This window comes from Puntigrus tetrazona, chromosome 15 (genome assembly GCF_018831695.1).
Source record: "Puntigrus tetrazona isolate hp1 chromosome 15, ASM1883169v1, whole genome shotgun sequence".
Lineage (NCBI taxonomy): Eukaryota > Metazoa > Chordata > Actinopteri > Cypriniformes > Cyprinidae > Puntigrus > Puntigrus tetrazona.
In genome coordinates this window covers 16,048,221-16,070,914 of record NC_056713.1, presented here as the reverse complement: position 1 = coordinate 16,070,914, position 22,694 = coordinate 16,048,221, and the positions used below count along the sequence as shown (strand labels likewise).

Sequence of the window (22,694 nt, the reverse complement as noted above, 5' to 3'; positions counted from 1 at the left end):
TGGCTAGTTACAGTGTGGTAATTGGTCATATTGGATCTTTAATCAAAAAGCTTATTGTTTCTGCTGCCTGAAAAGCAACGATTACAGTCCCATATGCTGAGATGAAATGAAACAATTATACGTGATGGAAGCCAAAAAAATCTTTAAAGAAAAATGTTTTAGTTATATGCAACACCCAACGGGACTAATATGTGTCACATACAAATAATACACATATTTCTCTTATTCTTATTTAGAATTCCTATGGATTTTTTACATGTAAAAGGAAATCTATTTGCAATTAAAATATACATTCATTACACAAACATTATTATACTCTGTCATGATGACACATTTATGAGTTGCTAGAGGCAGGGACTTCATTGTGCAACTATTTTTTGGCAGTTTAGTCTTATTTAGACAAGAATATATCTGTTTTGTGGGTATATATGTATATATTACATCACATACAGTTCATATATATATATATATATATATATATATATATATATATATATATATATATATATATATATAGATATGGTGGTGGGCAACGATTAATCATGATTACGTATGAAAAATAAAGCTTTTCGTGTATATGTATGTATATATATATACACATGTAAATGCATGTTAATGTTTTTAAAATATATCATGTTTGTATATATATATATATATATATGTCGCATCCAAAAAGATATGTTTTTGTTATGTATAATTCAAATAGGATAAATATATATAATTTTTTTTTTAGGTGTTTTATTTATATTATGTCCCTTTAACAAATCTGCTTGGATCAAGAATGAGATCATGAACAAGCATGACACTTCTGACAAGATGCATTGAGGCATAAACTGGATATGTGTTAAAAGCAGATAAAAATCAACAAGAGGTCACACACCAGGGCCATTCAGTCATCAGCAGGAAACAGGAGAGGTCATGAAAGGTCAGACTGATAAACACCTTCATTAATGGGTGTGAGTCACCAGCAGGGCAGGAAATGAAGAGCTCCACCCCTCGGGGGTCATCAGAAGTTAAAGGTCCCAGGGAGGACACTGTTGCATGACGCAGGAGAGCACAGGCTGCTCAGGGATGGAGCAGATGAGTAGGCAGTATTGGTGCAATAAAAGTTGTGAATCACGTCCTCCTAGGCAGGACGGGCTGAGCTGTTATTATAATACGAAGTCATATGTCTATTGAAGCACTCCGGCAATTTACAGCTAAAATCTAAAATCTGCATAAATTAATACATGAATGAATATATAAATATGCATACATGAATTAACTGAATAATTAATTCACTTGAATAAATTTTACTTCATTTTTTTTTACTGTAATGTTAATGCTGCAGATGTCAACATCTAAAAGGATTTAATCAATAGTCGTTTACATCAGGATGGAGGGGATTTTAAGGTTTCTTCATATAAGAAGGTGATCAATATTGATGGCCTGCGGACGGACCATAGCAACTGAAAACTGGTGAGGGACCAAAAAAAAAAACAATCAAGGCTGTACTGCTTTGGAGGCAAAACTGCACAGGAATCTAATTAGAAGTGGTGTGACTGACCATTCGAAATGAAAAATGGCAAACCTGACTCCCTCTATGCAAGTGCCCAGGCTGGGAATCAGAAAGCAGGTTACATTCTTTTATAGCAATAAGTTATATGTGTGTTGAAAATATTATTCTATATTCTATTCTGCTCTTTTATATATATATATATATATATATATATATATATATATATATATATATATATATATATATATAATATTTCAGTATGTTCAATATATTTCAATTAGTTATTTTTTTTACAAAAAAATATTAAGCAGCACAGCTGTTTTTTAATAAAAAAAAAGTTCTTTGACCAGCAGATCAGCATACTAGAATGTTTTCTGAAGAATCATGTGACACTGAACACTTGAGTAATTGATGCTGCTTTGCCATCAGAGGCATAAAATGCATTTTAAAATACATTAAAATAGAAAATTTTGTGTAATAATATTTCACAAAATTTATACATAAATGTTTTTGATCAAGGAAGTGCAGCCATGAGACTTGTTTCAAAAACAACCACCTTTCGAATGGCTGTAAAATGATCATTATTGTTGAATTCAGCCTTACATTGTTGCCATATATGGTCACTATAGATGTTTGTGGGTCTGTGTGCGTCCTTGCTCTTGCTTCATTCTGAGAAACTGCCGCTGAGATGAATGAGAATGCTAATGGATGGTTTTCTCCAGGTGCTGCAGGACCTCCTTGGTCTGAAACATAATGAGAAAGCCATGACTACACTCCCTTTCATGCAAACACTCATAAAAAATCGGTGTAGTATTTACTCAGCGTTCTAAATCTAACCGACCCTGAGATGTATTTAGGGACCGTGACTTGCTCTCCCGAGAACAAACACGAACACAGAGGCTATATATTAAGACATTCACAGGGAGGTCTCTGTTCCAAGAAGACCTTAAATAAACTGGCACATAGTGACCAAGAGGATGCAGCTGGACCATCTATCTGACTCCCGGCGCTTGAGCTGAATAGACAGAGAAGGGAAAAGGGGGGAGAGCGAGAGCAAATGAGTGAAAGAGAAAGAAAGAGAGACGAATGAAGGCAGAAAGGAGTGCTAGACTCAAGAGCACAATGTGTGCACCTGGATAAAGCTCCACACATTACTCAGCTCTCATCCGGCCCAGTCCGGATACTCTCATCAAAGACCCCTGCTGTCTGAACACCCCTCCCGCCTTCTGCAACTTTCCTTTCGGTTTAATAACTCCTCTTCCTGGTCTTTGAATTATTTTTACAGCATCACGTCGGAGCTTTAAATACTTCCTGGGACTCAGAGAGGTCTTGGAATGGCTTTATAGAGGACATTTAGCTTTAGCAACACAGCCATCATTTTAAAATTAGTAAAGTTTTTTAAGAATTCCTGGGATATCCGAGACCCTGATTACACTGATATATATCAACCTTGCATTCATTTTTTTTCTGTTGCACTTGTTGATTTAACTACTCTGAAAAAAAAAACCCCAAGCCCATTTGTCTCTGTTTGTCTCCCAGCATGCTACTGGGGCAGGCTGCTCTATAAAAGGGAGCTTTAACATTGAGGCAGAGAGGCCAATGGCCCCACATAGCTCTGAGGGACATGAGTACAGAAGGTCATCTACAGCATGGCTGATGAGGCACTGTCTGTAACCCAACTCACTGAGGGAACAAAAGGCCACAGAGGTCATGACCCCTCGCAGTCTCTCAGCCGAGTGCAGAGATAGGAGTTCAGAGAGACAAAGAAAGGGATGTGGATATAGTTTGTCATTAGCAGCTATTCAGAAGTGCAAGTGTCAAATATCTCTGGAAAAAAAGAAAACCGTTTTAAGTCTGAGACTCGTAAAAATGCATTTATTTCGCATCGGCATTTATTTAGCTTGTCACATTTTTGCTGCAGATTTAAGAACTTTCAAAGATCATCTATATATTGGAGACTTTGTAAAATGGAGATCTGATAGAATGCATTCGTCCAACAGCCATTTTTCCTTAATCATTTAAATCTTTTCTATCAACGCTATTTCCTTCTTTGACCAAATCCAGTTACTTTCAGGTGTGAAATTTGATTTAAATAAAACCTCTCATTGTTGTTATTTTATAAAAACTTCTAAAGCCCAAAGGCAACATTTCAACAGATAAGCACCCGATGGGTCACGGAGAGCTACTTTGCACTTCTTTCCCCATTTTTTATGTATTATACCGCCCACAATCACACTAATACCTCTGTCCTAATCGCTGTAGCACAAGGCCCTCTGGAAGACTCCGACTCCATCACTTAATCCTGTGTCCTGTTTGATTCTGCAAGGCACTCATCGCAAGGCTACGTGAACAGAGTGGAATATGGTTTCACGCCCGGCTGGTTATTTGATTAGGTATACCGAAGGTTTATGTGATAAAGCGCCAGCCAGGTCTCGCTGTAGTAAGCTCTGTTCCAATTCAGAGACAAGGACAAGAGGAACACATGTACTGTATGGGACAAGCCCAGAGTTTAATGTCATCCCGCTACAGCGTGTTCCACACACCGTCCTGAGAAGCTAAACTACGTCATCCACTGCTTCGAGTTTATAGGAAGTTCTTGTACTTGTGAAACAGAGCCACTTATACAATAAAACATCATTTGGAAATGAACGCGTTGTTCTTTTTCAGAGAGGTTCTGGTTTAGCTTGAGGATAAACAGGATCATTATCGTCTTATTTCATTAAACTTATCTGGTGCTGTATTACTGATTTCTGTAAATGCTACCAACTTTCATCTGCATTTAGCCACGCTGTCCCGTATTGTTGACATACACGCTCCCATTTTTTGGCTCTAAATAAACGTTTGTGGGTTTAGCTTTGCTCGGTAATCTGTTAACCACATCCATTCCTGCATTTGGCCCAGGCTTGTCTGCAGTGTGACATGAGGGGCCGTGGGCAGGCCGATTAGAAAGCTGCTTCATTACCCTTTGTCACATCAACTCAGATTTATGGCGCCTAATGGAGGACACTCTGTTTCCGCAATTTACTGAGGGAGATGGGAAATCTGAAGCTTTTTGCTATCCAGTCCAGTCATTGCGCTCTGGAAGAGAGAATGACTTTTTTTTTAACCGGCTGGATCAGACTGCTTGCCATGTCAAGACTGTTTTAGTCTGCAAATGGTGTCATTTATTTTAGAGATGTACTGGCGAAGCGATGTGTTGGGTTGTTCAAATGAGAATTGTAGATTATTTTGGCCAACTGCATTTTGAAAAGATTTTAGTCATTCGGCTGTGAAATGAAAACAAAATAAGTGAAGCGCACGCACGCAAGTGATTGGCTCAAGGGCAGCATCTGCCGGCTGTCGACGGTACTGCAGTCTGTAGTGACATAGTTGTGCTTGCTAATTTATGGCTATTTCCATGAAGTGCTTTTAAGGTTGGTTTCCACAGTTATTAACATCGTAAATCTGGAAAACGCATTTATATTTAAATGTGTAACTTCATTTATATTTATAAATGCTTTGTGTTTTAACGCTGCTTGCCTTGAGTGTTTCTAATAGGCTGTAGCTGAGGGAGTGATCTTCTCTTTTGACTAGCGACTATTTCTTATTGTATATTCATTCTTATGCCAAAATCAGATTCGACTTAGATTAAAATTTCATACTGTGCTTGTTTCAGTGTTTTGTTTCGAGGCAGACTGTTCTGTTCTAGACGTCTTCCTTTGGACGTCATTATGTCACAGGTGAAGGAATTATAAGATGTCACTGCAGGGTAACAAGTCCGCCTTCAGAGGGTCGTATGGTCAGCGCTTAGTTCAAAACCGTATAACAACTGTGTTTGCTCCGACTCAGCTTTCAGAACATACTGCCTGTGCTTGGAGCTGATGTGCTGCTAAGAAGTTCGTAAAATGTGCTATTCTAAAGTTCAGAGTGTTCCAAAGCTCGTATGAACTGGCAACCCTAAATCACAAGTGAGCACCGTCACCTTTATGCTTAGAGGCTAAATGAATCCCAAAACATTTCGCTGAAGTGATTATTTACACAGGAATCAATTGCTTACTAAATGGAACTTTTAGTAATTCATTTAATGCATGGAAAAATGACATTAGAAGCCCAAGATTTCATTTTGTTGAGTGGTATACTAAAGAACTGTAAGCTTTCCAATAAATTGCTTTTATTAAAAAATGAATTAATGGATCGATAGATGTAGGCTATGGTTGAGTGATTTATGAATAAATAGATGGATGGATGACTAAAGAGAGAGAGAGAGAGAGAGAGAGAGTCCGATAGATGGATGTTTGAGGAATGCTAATGTTCTTCTTCCAAAGTTCTAATTATCTTGAGTATTATCAATTATCTTCATATAATATGCTAAGTCCTATATTAAACTAAAATAGTTTCAGACAACATTCTTGTTGAATTAAAACACGTCTGATATTTAAAGTGCACTTCATGAATTTTACTGCTTATATGCAACGATACATGTAAATTATACGCAAATATATTAATGAAATAATATTAATATTAGTATATTAAACATTAATCTTATATGATGTAGTATTGTTATTATCATTCGTTTTCTTTATGAAGGCTATTTTCTGAATGTCTGCCATGTAATTATTTCTGATCTTTGTTGCCCCCTGCTGTCTGTGTCTCTTGTGTTTACATTATAGCATTTATTGAAATTCATTTTCTCAGATATCTCATGTGCGGTGATTTCAGCATGATCGATAACTATTTGTATTTGTTTTAACACAGCTGTTAATTTGACTAACTTAGTAACAATGTTTACTAAACTTTACTTAATTTTTTTCAAGAGGAAAATATCCATCATGTTTTGGCAATTTAACTTTAGCCTCAATTAAACACTGACAGTCCCCTAATATATCTCCTCAAAGCAATAACTAGTCTCAAACTTCTATGGAAATGCCAGAGCCTAAACACAATAAAATACTAATCTTTAGACAGATTACCCAAAAGGCCTGTCCGTGCCCCAGCTCTAATAAGCATTGAATTCACTTGGCTTCACGGCCCTGAGGTGCATGCTATTAGAGATCATTTCGCCAGCTGGCCTGTAATTTCAACTTTGAGATGAGATTTGCATTTTTAATAAGAGGTAAGAGGCCATGAGAGGTTATGAAATAACTGAGTGATTTAGTATAGAATGAGAAGTGGTCCAAGTACAGATCCCCAGTGGAACACCAGAGGATTGTTGGTGTGCAGATTAATTGGATGTTTTCTATGGTACCTGACAGGCTTAGTAATGCAGGAGGAATTAGAATTTAAGAGCTCTGCACTTCAGATGCCCATCTCACAGGATAGTGTGGTTTATGGTTTCGTCTATTAAAGAAATATATTATAAAACAGAAATATTCCTAAAGATATAATGCATTGTAATAATACCTGCTAGTACTGGAAAATAGATAGTGATCTCAATGTTAAAATAGCCGACTTATAAGAGTTCGAGAAATCAGAGCAATTATGGGTAAATAAGTGAAAAGATTGAGAGAAATAAACGAAGGATTAGGAAAGACATTGTGGAGTTATAGAGTTACAGGCCTGATAGAAGCACTTAGATCTTGCATCAAGGCTAAAACGAGCTAAGGACGTTAAGCTAAGCAGAGAATTACCAAAAAATCATTTTACTTCCTTGTCCAGGAACCAAGCTGACATCTATATCTAGTTACATGAAACCTGTCAAGCAGCATTACTAATATGCTTTAGGAAGAATGTATTTTCAGTAAAAGGTGTAACCGGCGTATATAAAGAAACACGTTCCTTCGCATGACCAGACCAGCTTCCATCATGAAGATACTAGTGTGTGCTCTTATTGTAGTGCTTCTCTGCAGTGCCTCAGGTAAGACGAAAGCTTTTCTTGAACTCTGTTTTCCCTCTCTCTCTCTCTATCTCTCTCTGTCTGTCTGTTTATCTATCCGCCGATCCTTGATCGTGCTGTTCAAAATGGATTGAATCATACAAATTCAATAAGTCATCATTTCAATGCAATTCGTGAAAGCAACCGCTTAATTGAAAATAATAGTTTCAAATGAAAGATTTGTTCATGAACCAGACATTGCTATCATGTCTCGGAAGGGGTCGTGATTTCATCACTTTAAAATGAGGAAATCGTTTGTTTTAAATGAAATGTAGTGGAGTAAATTGTCAAACATTATGTTATGAATGTAACTCAAAGTTTTTAAAAATGCTCTAATGAAGTATAGATGTTTTGATCATTTCTATCTATCAATCTGCCTAAAATGTAATAGTGCACTCGCTGACATGCTACACCTGCGTGGATGGGGACTGCAAGACCCCGACTCAATGCCCAGAGTCAAGCAATTTCTGCAAAACCGTTTCAACAGGTAAGCAATTCAAAAATCATTTTCTGCATTTGCTCAATTTTCACATCATTAACATTCAATGTGCTTTTAGTGTCACTGGTAGTGTTTATTTTAGTTTCTGTTTTCATTTTAGTTTTTGTTAACAAAAATAGCCTTAGTGCCAGATTCATATTTATTACCACTTGGTTGATGATTAAAAAAAGAGAATGCAGTTTCTTCGTTAAAAGCTTGTATTTTAGCTGAGATAGCATGTTGAGCTGTTTTCTTGTGCTCTAAACCGTAGCCACTGTGTTCAGCCGGACATGTGAGGAGTTCTGTGTTCCTGGAGTGAACATCTACTGCTGCACGTCTGATCTGTGCGACTGATCTCTCAACATCACCAGTCACTAATCATCACTAAGGCTCACTGTAATAGCGTAGCACAAAAAATATATCACTGGGTTACTCTACTCTGTTTATTTTATTATAATGACTTTTCCTCCTAGTTTGCTTTACAGCACTGCTTATAGGAACGTCTCATAAGCGCGCTTTCTGTCCCAGCTCTGTATGATTTGATTCATGAATTAAACTCTGCTTAGTAAAATGCTGCGTTTGTGTGTGTTCAGTATCAGAGGAATGTAGGTCATTCGAGAGAGATGTTATGATGCCATATGCGTCTGGATTAACTGCTGCTTTTAACAGATGAGAAGACTTGAAGCTGAACATGCAGTCCAGACAGTAATATCTTTCGCAAATTGCAAAATGCAAAAAAAAATGCAGATCGAATGTTATTTAAAACACAATTACGTGCCTGTTTCCAAATAAGCCTCACTCCATTAGAGACGATGAGATGCTCTGTACACTTTATCAAGTCAATCACAAATTTTAGTTAACTAGTTTATTAAGCCTGTGTATTGTGACAAGAGTAACTTTTACTTATGCACAGATAACTGTTGTGGGCATTTAATTATGCAGAACTGTAATTATGATTTTTGACATTTTACAAAAAATTACTGACTTTAAAATAAATTAGAATTTTTTTCTATACATGCATGACTTTAACATACCTTCCCCTTAATACACAAAAATACCTTCCCCTTGTACACAAAAATGTGTGCTGCTTCTAATAATGTTAATTCAAACAAGGAAATATGGGTCAGACGTGAATTAATCCTCCCGTCTTTATTTCCGTTTCCATGACTGCAGGGTTTGTTATTAAAGAGATTGAGGATTTTCTTCCTTTAAAAATAACCAGCTGGAAACCTGCGCACCTTCTTTCACACAGCGACCTGCACAGCAATTTATCTTGTCATGTTCTCTAATGGACAGCAAAAGATTAAGAGCCGGAGGCCTCGGTGTGTTGAATTGACATGGCATTTTTGTCAATTTACAAGTTCTAAGAAATGAGCGAGTGAATGAGCTGTCGTTTCTGAGAATCTGAGCTCTTTCGCTGATTAAGGGAGAGTGAGATTTCCAAGATTTGTCAAGAAAGGGGAAGAAAAGAGCGGGGACAGGACACATAACAGTGATGGATTAAACTTTAACTGAGCTGAGGTTGTAGAAAAAGGCCTTGTCATCTTGGATTGGGCACGGATCAAAGTGAATTCCAGTTTGCAGCTCATTTTAGTTCTGCAATTTGAGTGTAATTTGACACTAAATGAGGAGAAAATGCTGAATGGGGCTTAACTGTATCTATTGCAAGCTGATTGGATAGTGAAAAGTGGGTGTTGCCCACAAAAAAAAGTTAAAATGATACCTGAATACCTATTTGGCAATAAACAATGTCAGCATAAAGGAAAGAGCAAGATACATTTTTTTCTTATAAGACTGCAATTGCAACAATTGGATAGATGAATTTGGAATAGCACCACTAATGGATTGCACAATGGATTATGCATAATAAGACCAGAAACGTGCATTAAGAAATTGAATCGACTTCGTTTTAATTTCTTGTTGACTCCACAATAGAACCTGCTACTTGAATATGCATTTGAAAACATGCAGAACTTATCATTAAATTTACGAGGGCGCATTAATTATTTGAGTGCATTAGTTGTGCTAGTGCCAGATCAGCCATCACCTCAAACTGCCCTTTTCATTGCAACATAAAAGAAATGAACAGATTGCATAATTGGGCAAACCTCCAAAAATCAAAACAAGCAGATTATCACTGAAGCAAATCAAATGTCTGACGACCTTCACATTCATCTGCGCGCACGGTCAGAGAGAAACCACGTACACCTTGCTTTCATATTGACCCATTTTTCTGAACCAGCTTAGACATACTTGAAGCAGATTCACCTTCTGTCCCCGAGGTCTGAAAAGCTGTGTTGTGGACCATAATCCTCTGGGTCTATTTCAAGACAATTCCAGATATAAGCGACTTAAGGACTGTTGACAAGACATCACATGCACTTTGGCTAAGAAACACTAGCTGTGCTAGCAGGTAGTGTCACATGCCAAGACAGCGCATCCTCAGCAGGACAGATTACCTCAAGCTAAAAATGGAAGAAAAAAACCTTTGCATAAGTGAATAAAGTTCTTATTACAAAATGTCATTCCGCACTCCTTGAGTAGAACGTAGAAAGTGAAACTGCACTTAAGGGGACATTTCTGCGTGACCTGAGCTTTACAGTTCTTTCGATAGCGTAACCTTATGCAGTGAGGATGATTCAGTCGTATTAAATACAATTTTTGAGCTAAACTTAGTTCAGCTGGTTCCACGTGAAGTATATTTTAGGTTATCTAATGTGCCTTACAGTGCAGTCAAGCTTTTTGAAGGTACTTGAATGATGAATTCTCCTAAGGGCTATGCTTTAATGTCACCTTCATTTTCCATTCCCTGTGGATGGAGTCAGAACATGGTGCTTGGTTAATAAAATATATCTCGCTGCCATATTTAAGTATATTTCTATGTCACCAGCACGAAGTAAGCTCCTTATGTAGAGACCGCAGGTGTTCCGTTCCGTAATTTGTTTGTTTTCAGTCTAATTTGAATGCAATTAAATGCAGTGTTTGGCTAAAATATGTCCAAAAGAAAACTATCACAAAAAAAAGTAATAAAAATACGTGCGGCATCCAAAAAAATAAATAAAAAATGAAGTAGCATATTTTTAATGAGTCCGATGACTGCCATTAAATTACGCAAATGATTATAGTGACTTTGTCATAGTGCAAACAAGCTCTCAACCCAGTTCGCTGGTAAGTAAACAACATCAGCATTAACGAGCTCAGCAGTTGATTGAGGGGCTGCCTGGAGTGGTAATGGTCCTCCACATCTATTGGATTAGAGGAAGGATGTCATTCAGTATTAATCTGTGGAGCAGTAGGCAGCCTGGAACACTAAGCACTCTGCTCTCTGTCTGCCTCTGACTCGTCCCATTGTTCATCCTGTGCTGTGGGCATTGGAAAGAATGAATCTTTTCTGCTTTTCTCTGGTAAGTGATTCACCTTTTCTGCTCTGTGGTTTGTAGATGGACAGTATGTGGATGAAACGCGACCTACTGGAGAACGTGAAGGCAACATGTGACGGTGCGTGAAGATCAGGAACCAAGCTTTAGCAGCTCACGAGGGCCTTTTGTTATGAAGTCGTCAGTAGTTTATTACGCCTTGCATTAAAGATGCATTTTTATTATCTTACCGTTAATGGAATGAAATTATTATTTTTTTATTTTATGAAAACAAAACGCATTGGTGAAATTCTTAGGTTTAGCTGAGTTTATCTGCCACGTGCTATGCGTTGTGCAGTTTATGATTAATGGTGGTCTCACTTCGCTGAATTCACGCTGGTCTGATCTTCTGTAAGCAAACTAATGCTTGGTTATTTGTGTCATCTTTGCAGAAATGAATTTGCGCTCAAATGCACTATAAACACTGTGTAATAAACGAGGGTCTTAAACAGGTGGTCTGTGACCCCTAGTGGATCGGTGGTTGTACTACATTAAATGTTTGCTTAAAAAAGAGACAAAAATACATTATTAACTTAGTTTCAACCAAAGCTAAAGTTTGGAAGCTTAAATTTAGCTAAATGAGCCGCTGTTATACATATAATACATTTTAGACAAGTACATTATTTCAATTATTTTAATGAATGCTTGTTTAAAATACTGACTTAAAATGCAACACAAAATGTTTTACAAAGTATGTTGTAAAAAGGTTTATTTTAGTATCTTTCGATCAAGACACTATTATAGTTTGCATTGGTATTTTATATTTTTAGGTTTTCTGTTTATGTTCATTTTAGTTGAAGTTTAAATAATAACTGAGTTGTGTTTTTTATTAAATAGTTTATACATTTTTATTTCAGTTTAAGTTATTTTAATACATTAAGATAAACTAACAAAACATTTTCCTGATTTTTTACTTATATATTTAATTGAATACGTTCAGATGTATTTTATTTCAGTTCATTTTATTTCTAGTAACAAAAAAATCTGTAATTAACTATAATAATCATATCTGTAACAAGCTCCTTCACCCTCGACCCTAGAACCTCGTGATAAAGTCAGATATTGAGTGTGCCCTATGCACATTTGACTGTACGTTATTAGCGGTATGGGTTGTGACCGACATGATGTTATTTTGTAGGAGGGCTCTATGGACAGCCTGTACGAGGCCGTGCAGGAGTCCTGTGAGGCTCAAGTGTACACCATCCCCAGTAGGTCCTGCAGCCCAGCTGTTCTTTCAGATGACGCCACCAAATGGAGAAGTGCGGGGCGTTCCATCTCCATGGTAACTATAGAAATGACTGCTGGAATGTTGAATACATATACTGCACTGTCATGGGAAATGTATCGGCCATCTGGACACATGCTATAACACTGCTGTGGACATGATGAGCTTCCATTAAATGAAACCTGCTGCTAATAGATAGTGCTGTAACCATATGGAAAAACATTAAGGCCTATTTGGGAGAAGCCGAAATGACAGGCGTGTGAAATCTTTATTTCACAATTTGAAATGAATATCTACAACACACAACTCTGCACGTTAAAGTTTCCAGCTGCTTCATATTGCGTTTGTTTACAGGAAATTTCACAAATCAACTCAGACAACACTAGAAAAAAGAAAGAAAGGTGAGTCCGATTTGCTTTTCCAGTCAACAAAGAGAAAAATGTTGAACTCCTGGTCAAAGCAAAAGTGAAAGAGCCCTTGAGGCTTTCATACCGACAGATACAAAATGTACTCTGCGAATATTTGTACTTTCTTTAAATGTTTCCTCGCGTCTTCTTTTTTCAGTTCACTACCAAAATCTGTTTCTGAAAATGAAGCTGTAGGTATGTGACATTTAAAAAATTTCCTAAATGCTATCTTCCTTCTGCATCACATGACTAAGCTGCCAAATGCTCCCTTGTTACGCTTTAATGCTCATAAAGCAACTAACCTGACTTACGGGCAACCTGTAAATAGAAAACGAAAAAGAAAGGTACAGCGTGTATCATGAATGAATGAAAGGACAAACCAGTTTTTCTACATTTGCCTTTAAATGAGATTTCACAGAGGGAAAAAGTAAAAGCATGGGACATTAGTGAACCTTAAATGAACGAACCCCTAATGGTTTTGATTTCCCTCCCGCAGATAATACCGTCTGCACTAATTCTGTCTGGCCCAGTGCCAAAATGCAAGAAGATTTAGTCCTCCTGAGGAAGAATCAGAATGAAGGTAAAAATGGTCTGAGGGTTTGTAGGTTAAGCCTAACTTGATTTCACTCACAAGACACACAGCTAAGCAACATCACTTACTATTGGCCAATCAGACGGCCTATAAGATTGAGACTGCGTCAAATCCCACTGACAGTGAATGGAGAGCGTTGTGCAGTCGTCAGCTCACATAAAGCACTTGCCTGTCCTGCGTGGGATTAATTAAGAAACAGCAGGGTCTTAATTGTAAGTGGGACACTAGACTTCAGCCTCTTACAACTGTGGAGGACTTTCAAAGGACTTCTTAAATTATCATTCAATATTTGAGGTTAAAATGTTACAGGAGAGTTGGATGCTTATTGAATAAATATATTATGTATAACACCCTTTTACCTATTTTACGTTTTACCCATTTTACCTAAATAGCCCTGTGGTGTGATACAGTAGTTAATAAAAAAGTCATCAGATTTTTCGTAATGTAACAATCTAACTAATGTTAAGTTTAGCTTAGTGATTTTGATAAAATGACAAAATGTTCAAATATTTTAAATCACTGTTATATATAAAAAAACAAACAAAAAAAAAAAACATTATAAGCTTACTCTAATCTGAATTTCAAATGGCGGTGCACATTTATTTGAAAGAAATAATGCTGTTGAACCTGTTTGTATGGATGTAGCACATTTCCTTGGCTAAGCAGAGTAAAATCACCTGCCACACGGTATTTCCCCTCATCAAAATACTCGAAGAAGCAAAACAGGAAACGAGGTGCAAAACCACATACGTTTTCTTACGGAATGTGCTATTTCGAGCTCCGCTTTGGTTGAACCTTTTAGAAAAAAAGAAAAAAAAATTAAATAATTCTAAAAATGTTTTATATAGTGCTAAATACCTAATAACTTGATTAAATGTGCTTAAATTTCAGATCCGGTGAGAGCTATAAGAAGGGCTGAAAGCCAGACAGTGGCAGACAGAAAGACCATTACAAGAAACATGCAGCAAGAGATTCCTCTCCAGGTTGCAATTAGATAACCTAGAACGTGTTTATGGCGTATTTATTTTCATTAATTGTTCTATTTAAAATGTTTCTTCTTTCATTGGTAGATTGTCTATTATGAGGGGTGTAATCCAAACCAAGATCAGCTAAGAAGCAGACAGAATGGCGTGGTGAGTTCAAGCCCTGTCCTCCCAGGTGCTTTGGTGCCAGCTGGAACGTAACTGATCGTCATTTATTACACAGGGGCTGGAACAACGGTTGTCCCTGTACAGGGTATTGTGGTTGATTGTGTCTGTACAGATGGTTGGGTGAGGGGCACGTTCTGCCCGTGTAATCCCTTTGCCCACATGGCATTAGAGTCAGTCGAGACTGCTAAATCTGTTATGTGTTCACCAGTGTAATACTCCGTCAATGGACTCGCTGTTGAGAGTTATCAATACAGTCAAGGGTGTAGAATTATTAAAAAAAAAAACATACATAGTATTTTTATCATAAAAATGTCCTTGTTTACGTAGTAATATTTCTATAAATTAGAATTATATGTAATTATTTATTTATTTCTCCTAGGTGTAGGTATTTATATATGTATTATTTATAGGTAATTGCTTTATTATTAAATAATGTCATTTAATTATTATGTCTACAGCCGGAGACAGCAGTTGCAGACATGAATCAGCTACGAGGAACACGGAGGAAAAGTAGTAAAAGAGGAACTACTACACAAGAAACAGCAGGTTAATAAACCCATTAAACTTGACGCGATAGCAGTTTTGTTGAAAGCTTTTTGTAATGTCAGTGACATATATTGATTTTTTTTTTTTTTATTTGTGTCCAAAGCTCACATCAAAGGTGCCAAAGGAATGATGCGTGACACTGCTGGGGGGTCAAGGGTCACGGAGACAGCACCTGCCAGACATCGCTGGAGCAACCCCACTGAAACAGCCTTAAACTGGGTACCAGCCAACAACACCCGTCTACCTCCCTGCAATGAATATCGAGTCCGCATCTGTGACTGGACTACATCTACGACTCCAAGTCAAGAAGATAAAATCAACATTCGAAACTCAAAGAGAGACTCCTACCCTAAAGGGGTGCTGCGCGCTAGCACCAGTGTGGATTTCTGTGCCTCCAGCGTAAGTCATTTTTGATACACAGTGGTCAACACTTGAAGTGGATCAAAATAGTTCATAAGAGATTTCCTAAGACAAAAAATACATTTTGGTTTTAAGACGACTCTGATAAAAGGTTTTGATCCCCTTCAGTTGTTGACTACTGCATACTATCATTCACGGTGAGTCTCTTATAATCACAAGTCTGCATTTATGTGATCAAAAATACAGCACAATTTAAAATGACAGAAAATGTTTTCAAAATTCATCATCCATTACTCCAGTTTAGTGTCTTGAGAAGATTATTGAGAAACCATTCTAATAATGGTGATCAGGTGCTCAAGAAACAATTATTTCTTATTATTCTTTGGAAAAGCGCATATACAAATTAAATGGCAAAATATAGTAAATATGCAAATAATCAAATCTTAATTCATGTGATATAAACTCAAACTGTTAACTTTCTATCAAGCACTGACTGCATGTTATTATTACAATAAGACTCTTTTTGACTGTTCTGTCATGCCAACCAGTGATATTTTCACACACTTCAGGGTGATGACCTCCAGTGTTTTCTGAAGGTATATAGAGAAAATGTAAATTGATCATCTTTTCCTGTTTCCTGCATTCTCATGTGTATCATCTTTCTTGCACTGAGTAGGAGTGAATATCTACACTCTATCACTCTGAAATAAAGTGAAACTCTCATGAAAGATTAGAAAGGGCTGTTTGTTTTCAAAGGCTTGTAGTATTTGAAGAAATAGGTTATAATGCTGTAATCCTGGCTTTGGATTTTGCTATGGCTGACTGCACACAGCTGGATTAGGCTGTTATTGTGTGCAGGGTTTTCTTTAACACTATTGGTCAGTTCATGCCTTGTACAGCAATCTGTATTTTTAACTAGGCCTTTTTTTTATTAAAACAGAAGTGCTTAATTTTGTGCCTCTAGCAACGCAAAATGCAATTGCAAAATTATGAATAATATCAAACAAGTTTCAAAAACACTGTCCCTATCTCCCATTTGTCGCTCAAACAATAGTCTTTCGCTCAAACTCATGTCATTGGTTGAGCCGATGTTTCTGGTGAAACAGAGAGACAAATGTTCAGGAAACAATTTATGGATTCCTTTTTTTTTCTACGTATATAAAAGCTCGATTTTCATTCTTGACATAAATAGCTCATGACTAACAGGCTCTGCATATGCAAATTACATAAGACAGATGTCAGATAAAACTCACCGTTGTTTAGTTTTGCAAAAAATTCCTAACTGAATGTTGTAAAAGTAGACAGGAAGTGTTTCAAAAGCATGGGTCCACTTCCTTGCGTGCAGTGGAGCTACTTCCCCTATACGGAGATCACATTTTGCAATTTGGGCCAAGAACAAAAAAAAAAATTGATTAATAAGCTTTTACTTAGAATGTGATATTACGAACATTAACCATGAAGTTAAATGAAAAACAGCGGAAGCACAAATTTCTGCATCTATTCTACAATCTGAGGGCCTTCGTGAAACTAATATGATGCAAGGAGGGTTCAATTATGTAAAAAGCACCTCTATGGAAATCATTTTTTTTTCTGTGTGCCACAGAGTCCCACTTAAGAATTTGTGTTACTAGAAATGACTGTAAAGTGGTGAACCACAAAATGCAGACTCAAGCGTTTCGTGTTTTCCCCTGTAGAACTGATGCCTCGATAATAGACAGAACTCGCATTGGCTCACATCCTGTGTGATTTAAGGAAGTTCTTGTAATCGGTTGTTCTGCTGAGACATTGCATTCTTACACTTGTGGAGCTGAGAGGTAAAACCGCTAGTTTCAGGTCAGGCTTTCATTTTAAGGAAAAGCTGAACGCACAAGTCAAGGCGATGCTTCAAAGGGCTGCTTCAAATGCATCAGACAAACCAAAATGTCTTAAACCTAAGGTAGGATTTATTAATGTATCTTAAGTAATAACCTGAAAGTGTTTTTCAAAAAGTAGGTCAGATGTGCTGTAATAGATGTAGCATTTTTAAGAACAGCTTGACACTTCAAGGTCAGCATTACTGAACAAGCACGAACTGCTTTATCAAGGTCAGATTCACGAGGATGGCTTTAACGATACCATAGTTTGCTATTTGGTTGAGATTACATGGATTTAAAATTTAGATCATTTGCATTTTCCTGTGTAAGAGCTGACAGGATTTGAGCAGATTATGAATCATTCAGTGTTTTTATCAAATTGGAAACTGTAAAACGGTGACATAATATACCGAAGTGCTCTATAACTAGATGGCATGGACACTATAATGACATTGTTTTTTGTTTTATGCCAAGTAATGTACATGTTATATGTGCCTTTTTGTTGTATCCTTTATAAATGTGGTGGGTTTTGTTCACCTGACACAGCGATCCACCAGTTTTGGAAGATTTGACACATTCAGAAATCAACACTCCCCTTCCAGACTTGAGGAAAATGGAGCACCTGAGGTAAGAGAAATTGCATAAATAAGACATTTATTATTGCCCATTATGTTTCTGTTATACTGTGTCCTCTTATAAAATATTTTTCACTGCCTCTCAATTGAAAACCAGCAGCCTGCTTTAATGACAATTGTCTAACTGATCACCGGATGGAGGATTATATACATTTATACATATATACATACATATATACATACATATACATATATATATATATATATATATATATATATATATATACTCACTCAAAAGGATTATCAAAACATACTGTTTTTGCTTGTATAAAACAGGCAGAGGGGGAGTCAACAGCAGAAAACTGTGAGAAACCAGGAAGTTTGGGAAAAAAGATGAAAGCCATCTCGATGACTATGCGTAAACGGATGGCCAAAAAACACGTCAAATCTTACTCTGAAGACATGGTGAGTCACAACGCAAGTTCCTCATTTGATTACTGAAACTGATTAAGCAACAAACTTCTTTATTACCCAAATATCAGCAGTTAATTAGATTGTACAGAGGTTGGTTGGCACATACAAAGAAACAAAGACATATTAAATACCAAAGAAATATTAAATACATGTTTAAATAGTAGGGGGTGTGGTATTCCTTTTGTTGCCTGTTTTACTATCCTGTATAATTATTATGTATGTGTGTGTGTGTATATATATATATATATATATATATATATATATATATATATATATATATATATATATATATATATATATATATGTAATTAATACAATCTAGTTTCAATCTCAATCTAGTTTCCAAAAATCTAACATCGAATTGTGACTCATTTGTAAAAGAAAACGATGTGAAGAAAAGTCTTCTGCATAGACCTGTCTTTTCCGCTGTTGTCTTTTACCTACGAGAAAGTTTTGAATTCTGAAATTTACAGGATGTTTTCATAATGTGATGACCTCTTATATGTCAAAAGATCAAGGACATTTTAATTCATCAGTTCATGACTCCTTTAAAATTGAATCTCTTTTTAACTTCTGCTTTGGCCCAGTTAAAAAAAAAGAAAGAAAAGTACAGTACAGGGCAATAAAGGTAACAAATATTATTTAAAGCTATATATTAGTATCTTAAATGTGCATTTTAGCACTTTTTGAAACCTTTTTGTACCTTACGACCCAAAAATGATGGCCCACAAAACCTACCTATGAAACCAACCAAGCCTACCTTTCCCTATCACTTAATCTGTAGAACAGTTCATTTGAATATTCAGACTGATATATTGATTGGCGCAGGGTGATGACACCGAGGGAGAAACGGAGAACGGGTCTCCAGCAGAGAAGAGCTCAGACCACACCAGCAACTCATTAGAAAGCCTCTACAGCGGACAGAGCTCATCCAGTAAGCATCTACGCACAAGCAAATGAAGTGGAAAGTGACTTGACATTGTAATCATACTCTTTTTGTTTTTGTATTTATTGGCTCAGGTGGTGTGGCTAGCAATTCAGATGTATCCAGTAACAGAGACAGCCTGAAACTGGAGGAGGAAGTGCCCTACACGGGACAGTTCTGCGGGCGAGCTAAAGTACATACAGACTTTGTCCCCAGTCCATATGATACAGACTCCCTAAAACTGAAGGTGAAATACAAATTGTGATTTTTTTTTTTTAATTCAAGTTTGCAAGTGGTTAAATTAATCAGTGCATAAAGGAGAAATATTAACTGCCAATAGTAAGTTAATGGTGTTGGTGATCTTTTTCAGGTTGGAGACATCATCAGCATTATAAGCAAACCGCCCATGGGCATATGGACTGGCATGCTTAATAATAAAGTGGGAAATTTCAAGTTTATTTATGTGGATGTTCTGCCTGAGAAAGAGAAGGAAGAAGAGGAGGAGGCCCCAAAAATAAGACCTATGAAATTATGCAAGAAGCCACGACCAAATACACTCCTGGAGTTATTAGAGAGACTTAAATTAGAGGTATAACCACGGACAGGACACACACGAAAACATCACTAATAATTCATGCCTACCTGTTTAATCCAGCAAAATCAATGAGAAAATTAGCACAGCATCTTCACCTGTTAACTAAAATAAAAACTATTACAAACTACTTACTGTAGCAAAGAAAGCTCAAATAAAATACAAATATTAGATGAAGAAAGTTTGAATGTTTCAAAAGCTGCCTTGTAAAAAAACTGAAATAATAATTTTGAATTAAAGTGCTAAAATAGATTAAACATTTTACTGAAACTTCAAAACTTCTAACTCACTGAAATAAATATGTATATGTATATATGATATATATATATATATATATATATATATATATATATATATATATATATATATATATATATATATATATATATAATAAAAGTTTTTAAAAATAATGCTATAATTGTTTATAATAATCTATATTCTATAATCTATAATTGTATAGAAATTATGTCATTGGCATATTTGAGCTTTTCTGAGTACTTTAACACAAAACCCTTTGTTAGTCCCACAAAAAAAAGTTAATAAATAAATGAACACTCAGCTCCCTAGAGAATTACTACTTGTACCACACTAGTCCCCAAATGTGATTTACTGCAAGTGCAAGACAATTCCCCTACTATTTTGATTATATATGTCCATAAGTTTGTCTTTGACTGGATAGCTGTATTATCTGTATTGCACATTTTAATATTTGAAATCTCTTTTGTCACAGGAATATGCATCTTCGTTACTCCTCAATGGCTACCAGACAGTAGATGACCTCAAACACCTGAAAGAGAGGCATTTGATTGAGCTGAATGTGACCGATCCAGAACACAGACGCAGGTTGCTTGCTGCGTCAGACTGCCTCTATGTCACGAGCAGTGAGTATCAATACAAGCAGTTTGACTGACAGCTTTGGGCAAAACTATATTTTGGTTTTCTCTGTGTCCATCTCAGGAAACATTATGTCAGCAAGCCTCAGGAAGGACACAGATAACGCAATCTTTGCATTGTCTATTTTTGTGTTTTGATGAAATTCTGTCTTTTGGAAATATTAGAGTCAGACAGCGAGTCCAGTATTAGTGAAAGTCACAACCTTATCTGTTTTAATTGAATCTATAACGCTCTGTGCAGTCAGGAACAGCCTTTTCCTGTAAATGCAGGTCGGGATTAATTGGGGTTTGGACGTGGGCTCACCGTGTGAGCAGGTGGCACATGGCTGGGCCGCTCTGGCTGATATGAGTGTGGGATAATAACCAGGAAGACATACTGTCATTTAATTAAAATTAATTTCATTTGGGGGTTTTTGCCCAAACGCAAACCTGATTTGTTCAAAAGAGATGAAATTAACGGGCAGGAGTCTGTACAAGAGATTTAACCTTTCTTTGCTTTGGCTTACAGAAGACGAAGAGGGGGCGATGAAGGGCAATGAAGAGGAAGACGAGGATAATGACTGTCCCAGAGACTCGGGTTGTTTTATTCCTGCTGAGTGTCCTGACAGCTGAGACTTCTTTAATGTCTCTCTCCTGATTTCATTTCATGTCATAGCTACAAACAGACACAGAACGTATTTAATATATTTCCTTTTGTCGCAGTGCGTGCTCATCTCTCATTTAGATGTACTTGTGTTTTGTATTTACATATTCTTTGTTCAGCTTTGTGTTGATGTAACCCATTTCTGTTAATGCAGATGTTATTTGAAGTTTTGTGGCAACATACTCGTGTTTGAGGTATTTTTACAGCTTTTGCAAATGTTTATGATGACTGAGTTGTATATAATATTATTAAAAAATAAGTTATTTATTCTGCAGCTTTCTTTAATTTCGTCATTCGGCTGTGTCCGAATGCACATTGCTACTAATGCTAAAATTAACGCTCTTAACTTTCCATCTGTTTCTAGAAATAACTGTTTGGCTTTGGTGGGTGTTTGGTGGGATGAGTTTCCAGATGTCTAGTCACGTGCTGTGACTGATAAGGGGGTTTAGTTTCAAAGCACTTTCCAGTTTCCATCCTTTACATGACTAAATACTTAATAAGCAGCTCTCGTGTCTGATCAACATACTAACAGGCCTATATATTGGTAATGGCAAAAATTTACTCATGCAATCTTGATTCCACCTACAATGTGTTTCTATTTGGTAAATGAAAAGGTTTTTTGAAACAAGACACCGAAAAAGATGTTTTCATACACATTAATTATCAATTAATACATATTTATTATCAACTAAGGTCTTAGGGTGTGTGAAAAAGTGTGTGACCCAGTGGTGTAGTCCTACAAAAAAAGTGGCTTGCTACATAAGATAACACATCACAAATGTTTGCTTTTTAAAAAGCACTTGCTGTGGGATAACCTCGTAATGTTCTCATAATTCTAAAAAAAATCTGTGAGTACTTTATTTTAGTTTGTTGTTGGATAAACATTAAATGACGGTCAGTAGCAGATCCACAAATCATATTGCAGCCCGAATGCATATTGGTTTTATCCCGAATGCTGCATTTATTTAACACATGAAAGACTTTTTTGTGCAAATACTCATCATGATGGCCATTTTAGTTTGTGTGTGTGTGTGTGTGTGTGTGTGTGTGTGTATTTGACTGTATTTGTGTACTTTCTGTCTGTGGCTTGTTAACTACTGTAAACATAATCCCTGATTAATTTCTGATTCATGCATGCTTCTTTATCAAGACGAAATGTTTATAACTTCAACAGTCCTGTGCTGCATGGATAAAGTTAAGGCATCATAAATCACG

The 22,694-nt window shown here is 36.5% G+C and overlaps 2 protein-coding genes across 3 annotated transcripts; both read left to right on the top strand.

Moving 5' to 3' along the window:
- Positions 1 to 7,174: 7,174 nt before the first annotated feature.
- ly6d (lymphocyte antigen 6 family member D) lies at positions 7,175 to 8,398 on the top strand. The gene is made up of 3 exons (XM_043258373.1): positions 7,175 to 7,331; positions 7,741 to 7,836; positions 8,099 to 8,398. The coding sequence occupies exons 1-3, from the start codon at positions 7,259 to 7,261 to the stop codon at positions 8,179 to 8,181; spliced, it is 252 nt and encodes an 83-aa protein (XP_043114308.1). The 5' UTR covers positions 7,175 to 7,258; the 3' UTR covers positions 8,182 to 8,398.
- Positions 8,399 to 11,192: 2,794 nt separating this feature from the next.
- On the top strand, positions 11,193 to 21,751 carry samsn1a (SAM domain, SH3 domain and nuclear localisation signals 1a). 2 transcript variants are annotated; one of them, XM_043259946.1, is made up of 16 exons: positions 11,193 to 11,231; positions 12,382 to 12,525; positions 12,823 to 12,869; positions 13,033 to 13,070; positions 13,372 to 13,455; positions 14,359 to 14,450; positions 14,538 to 14,600; positions 15,077 to 15,164; positions 15,268 to 15,563; positions 17,924 to 18,004; positions 18,289 to 18,417; positions 19,255 to 19,360; positions 19,447 to 19,598; positions 19,722 to 19,940; positions 20,674 to 20,824; positions 21,345 to 21,751. In XM_043259946.1, the coding sequence occupies exons 1-16, from the start codon at positions 11,208 to 11,210 to the stop codon at positions 21,446 to 21,448; spliced, it is 1,818 nt and encodes a 605-aa protein (XP_043115881.1). In that variant the 5' UTR covers positions 11,193 to 11,207; the 3' UTR covers positions 21,449 to 21,751. The 2 variants fall into 2 exon arrangements, with proteins under 2 accessions (XP_043115881.1, XP_043115880.1); XM_043259945.1 differs by having other exon boundaries at positions 19,441 to 19,598.
- Positions 21,752 to 22,694: the final 943 nt, after the last annotated feature.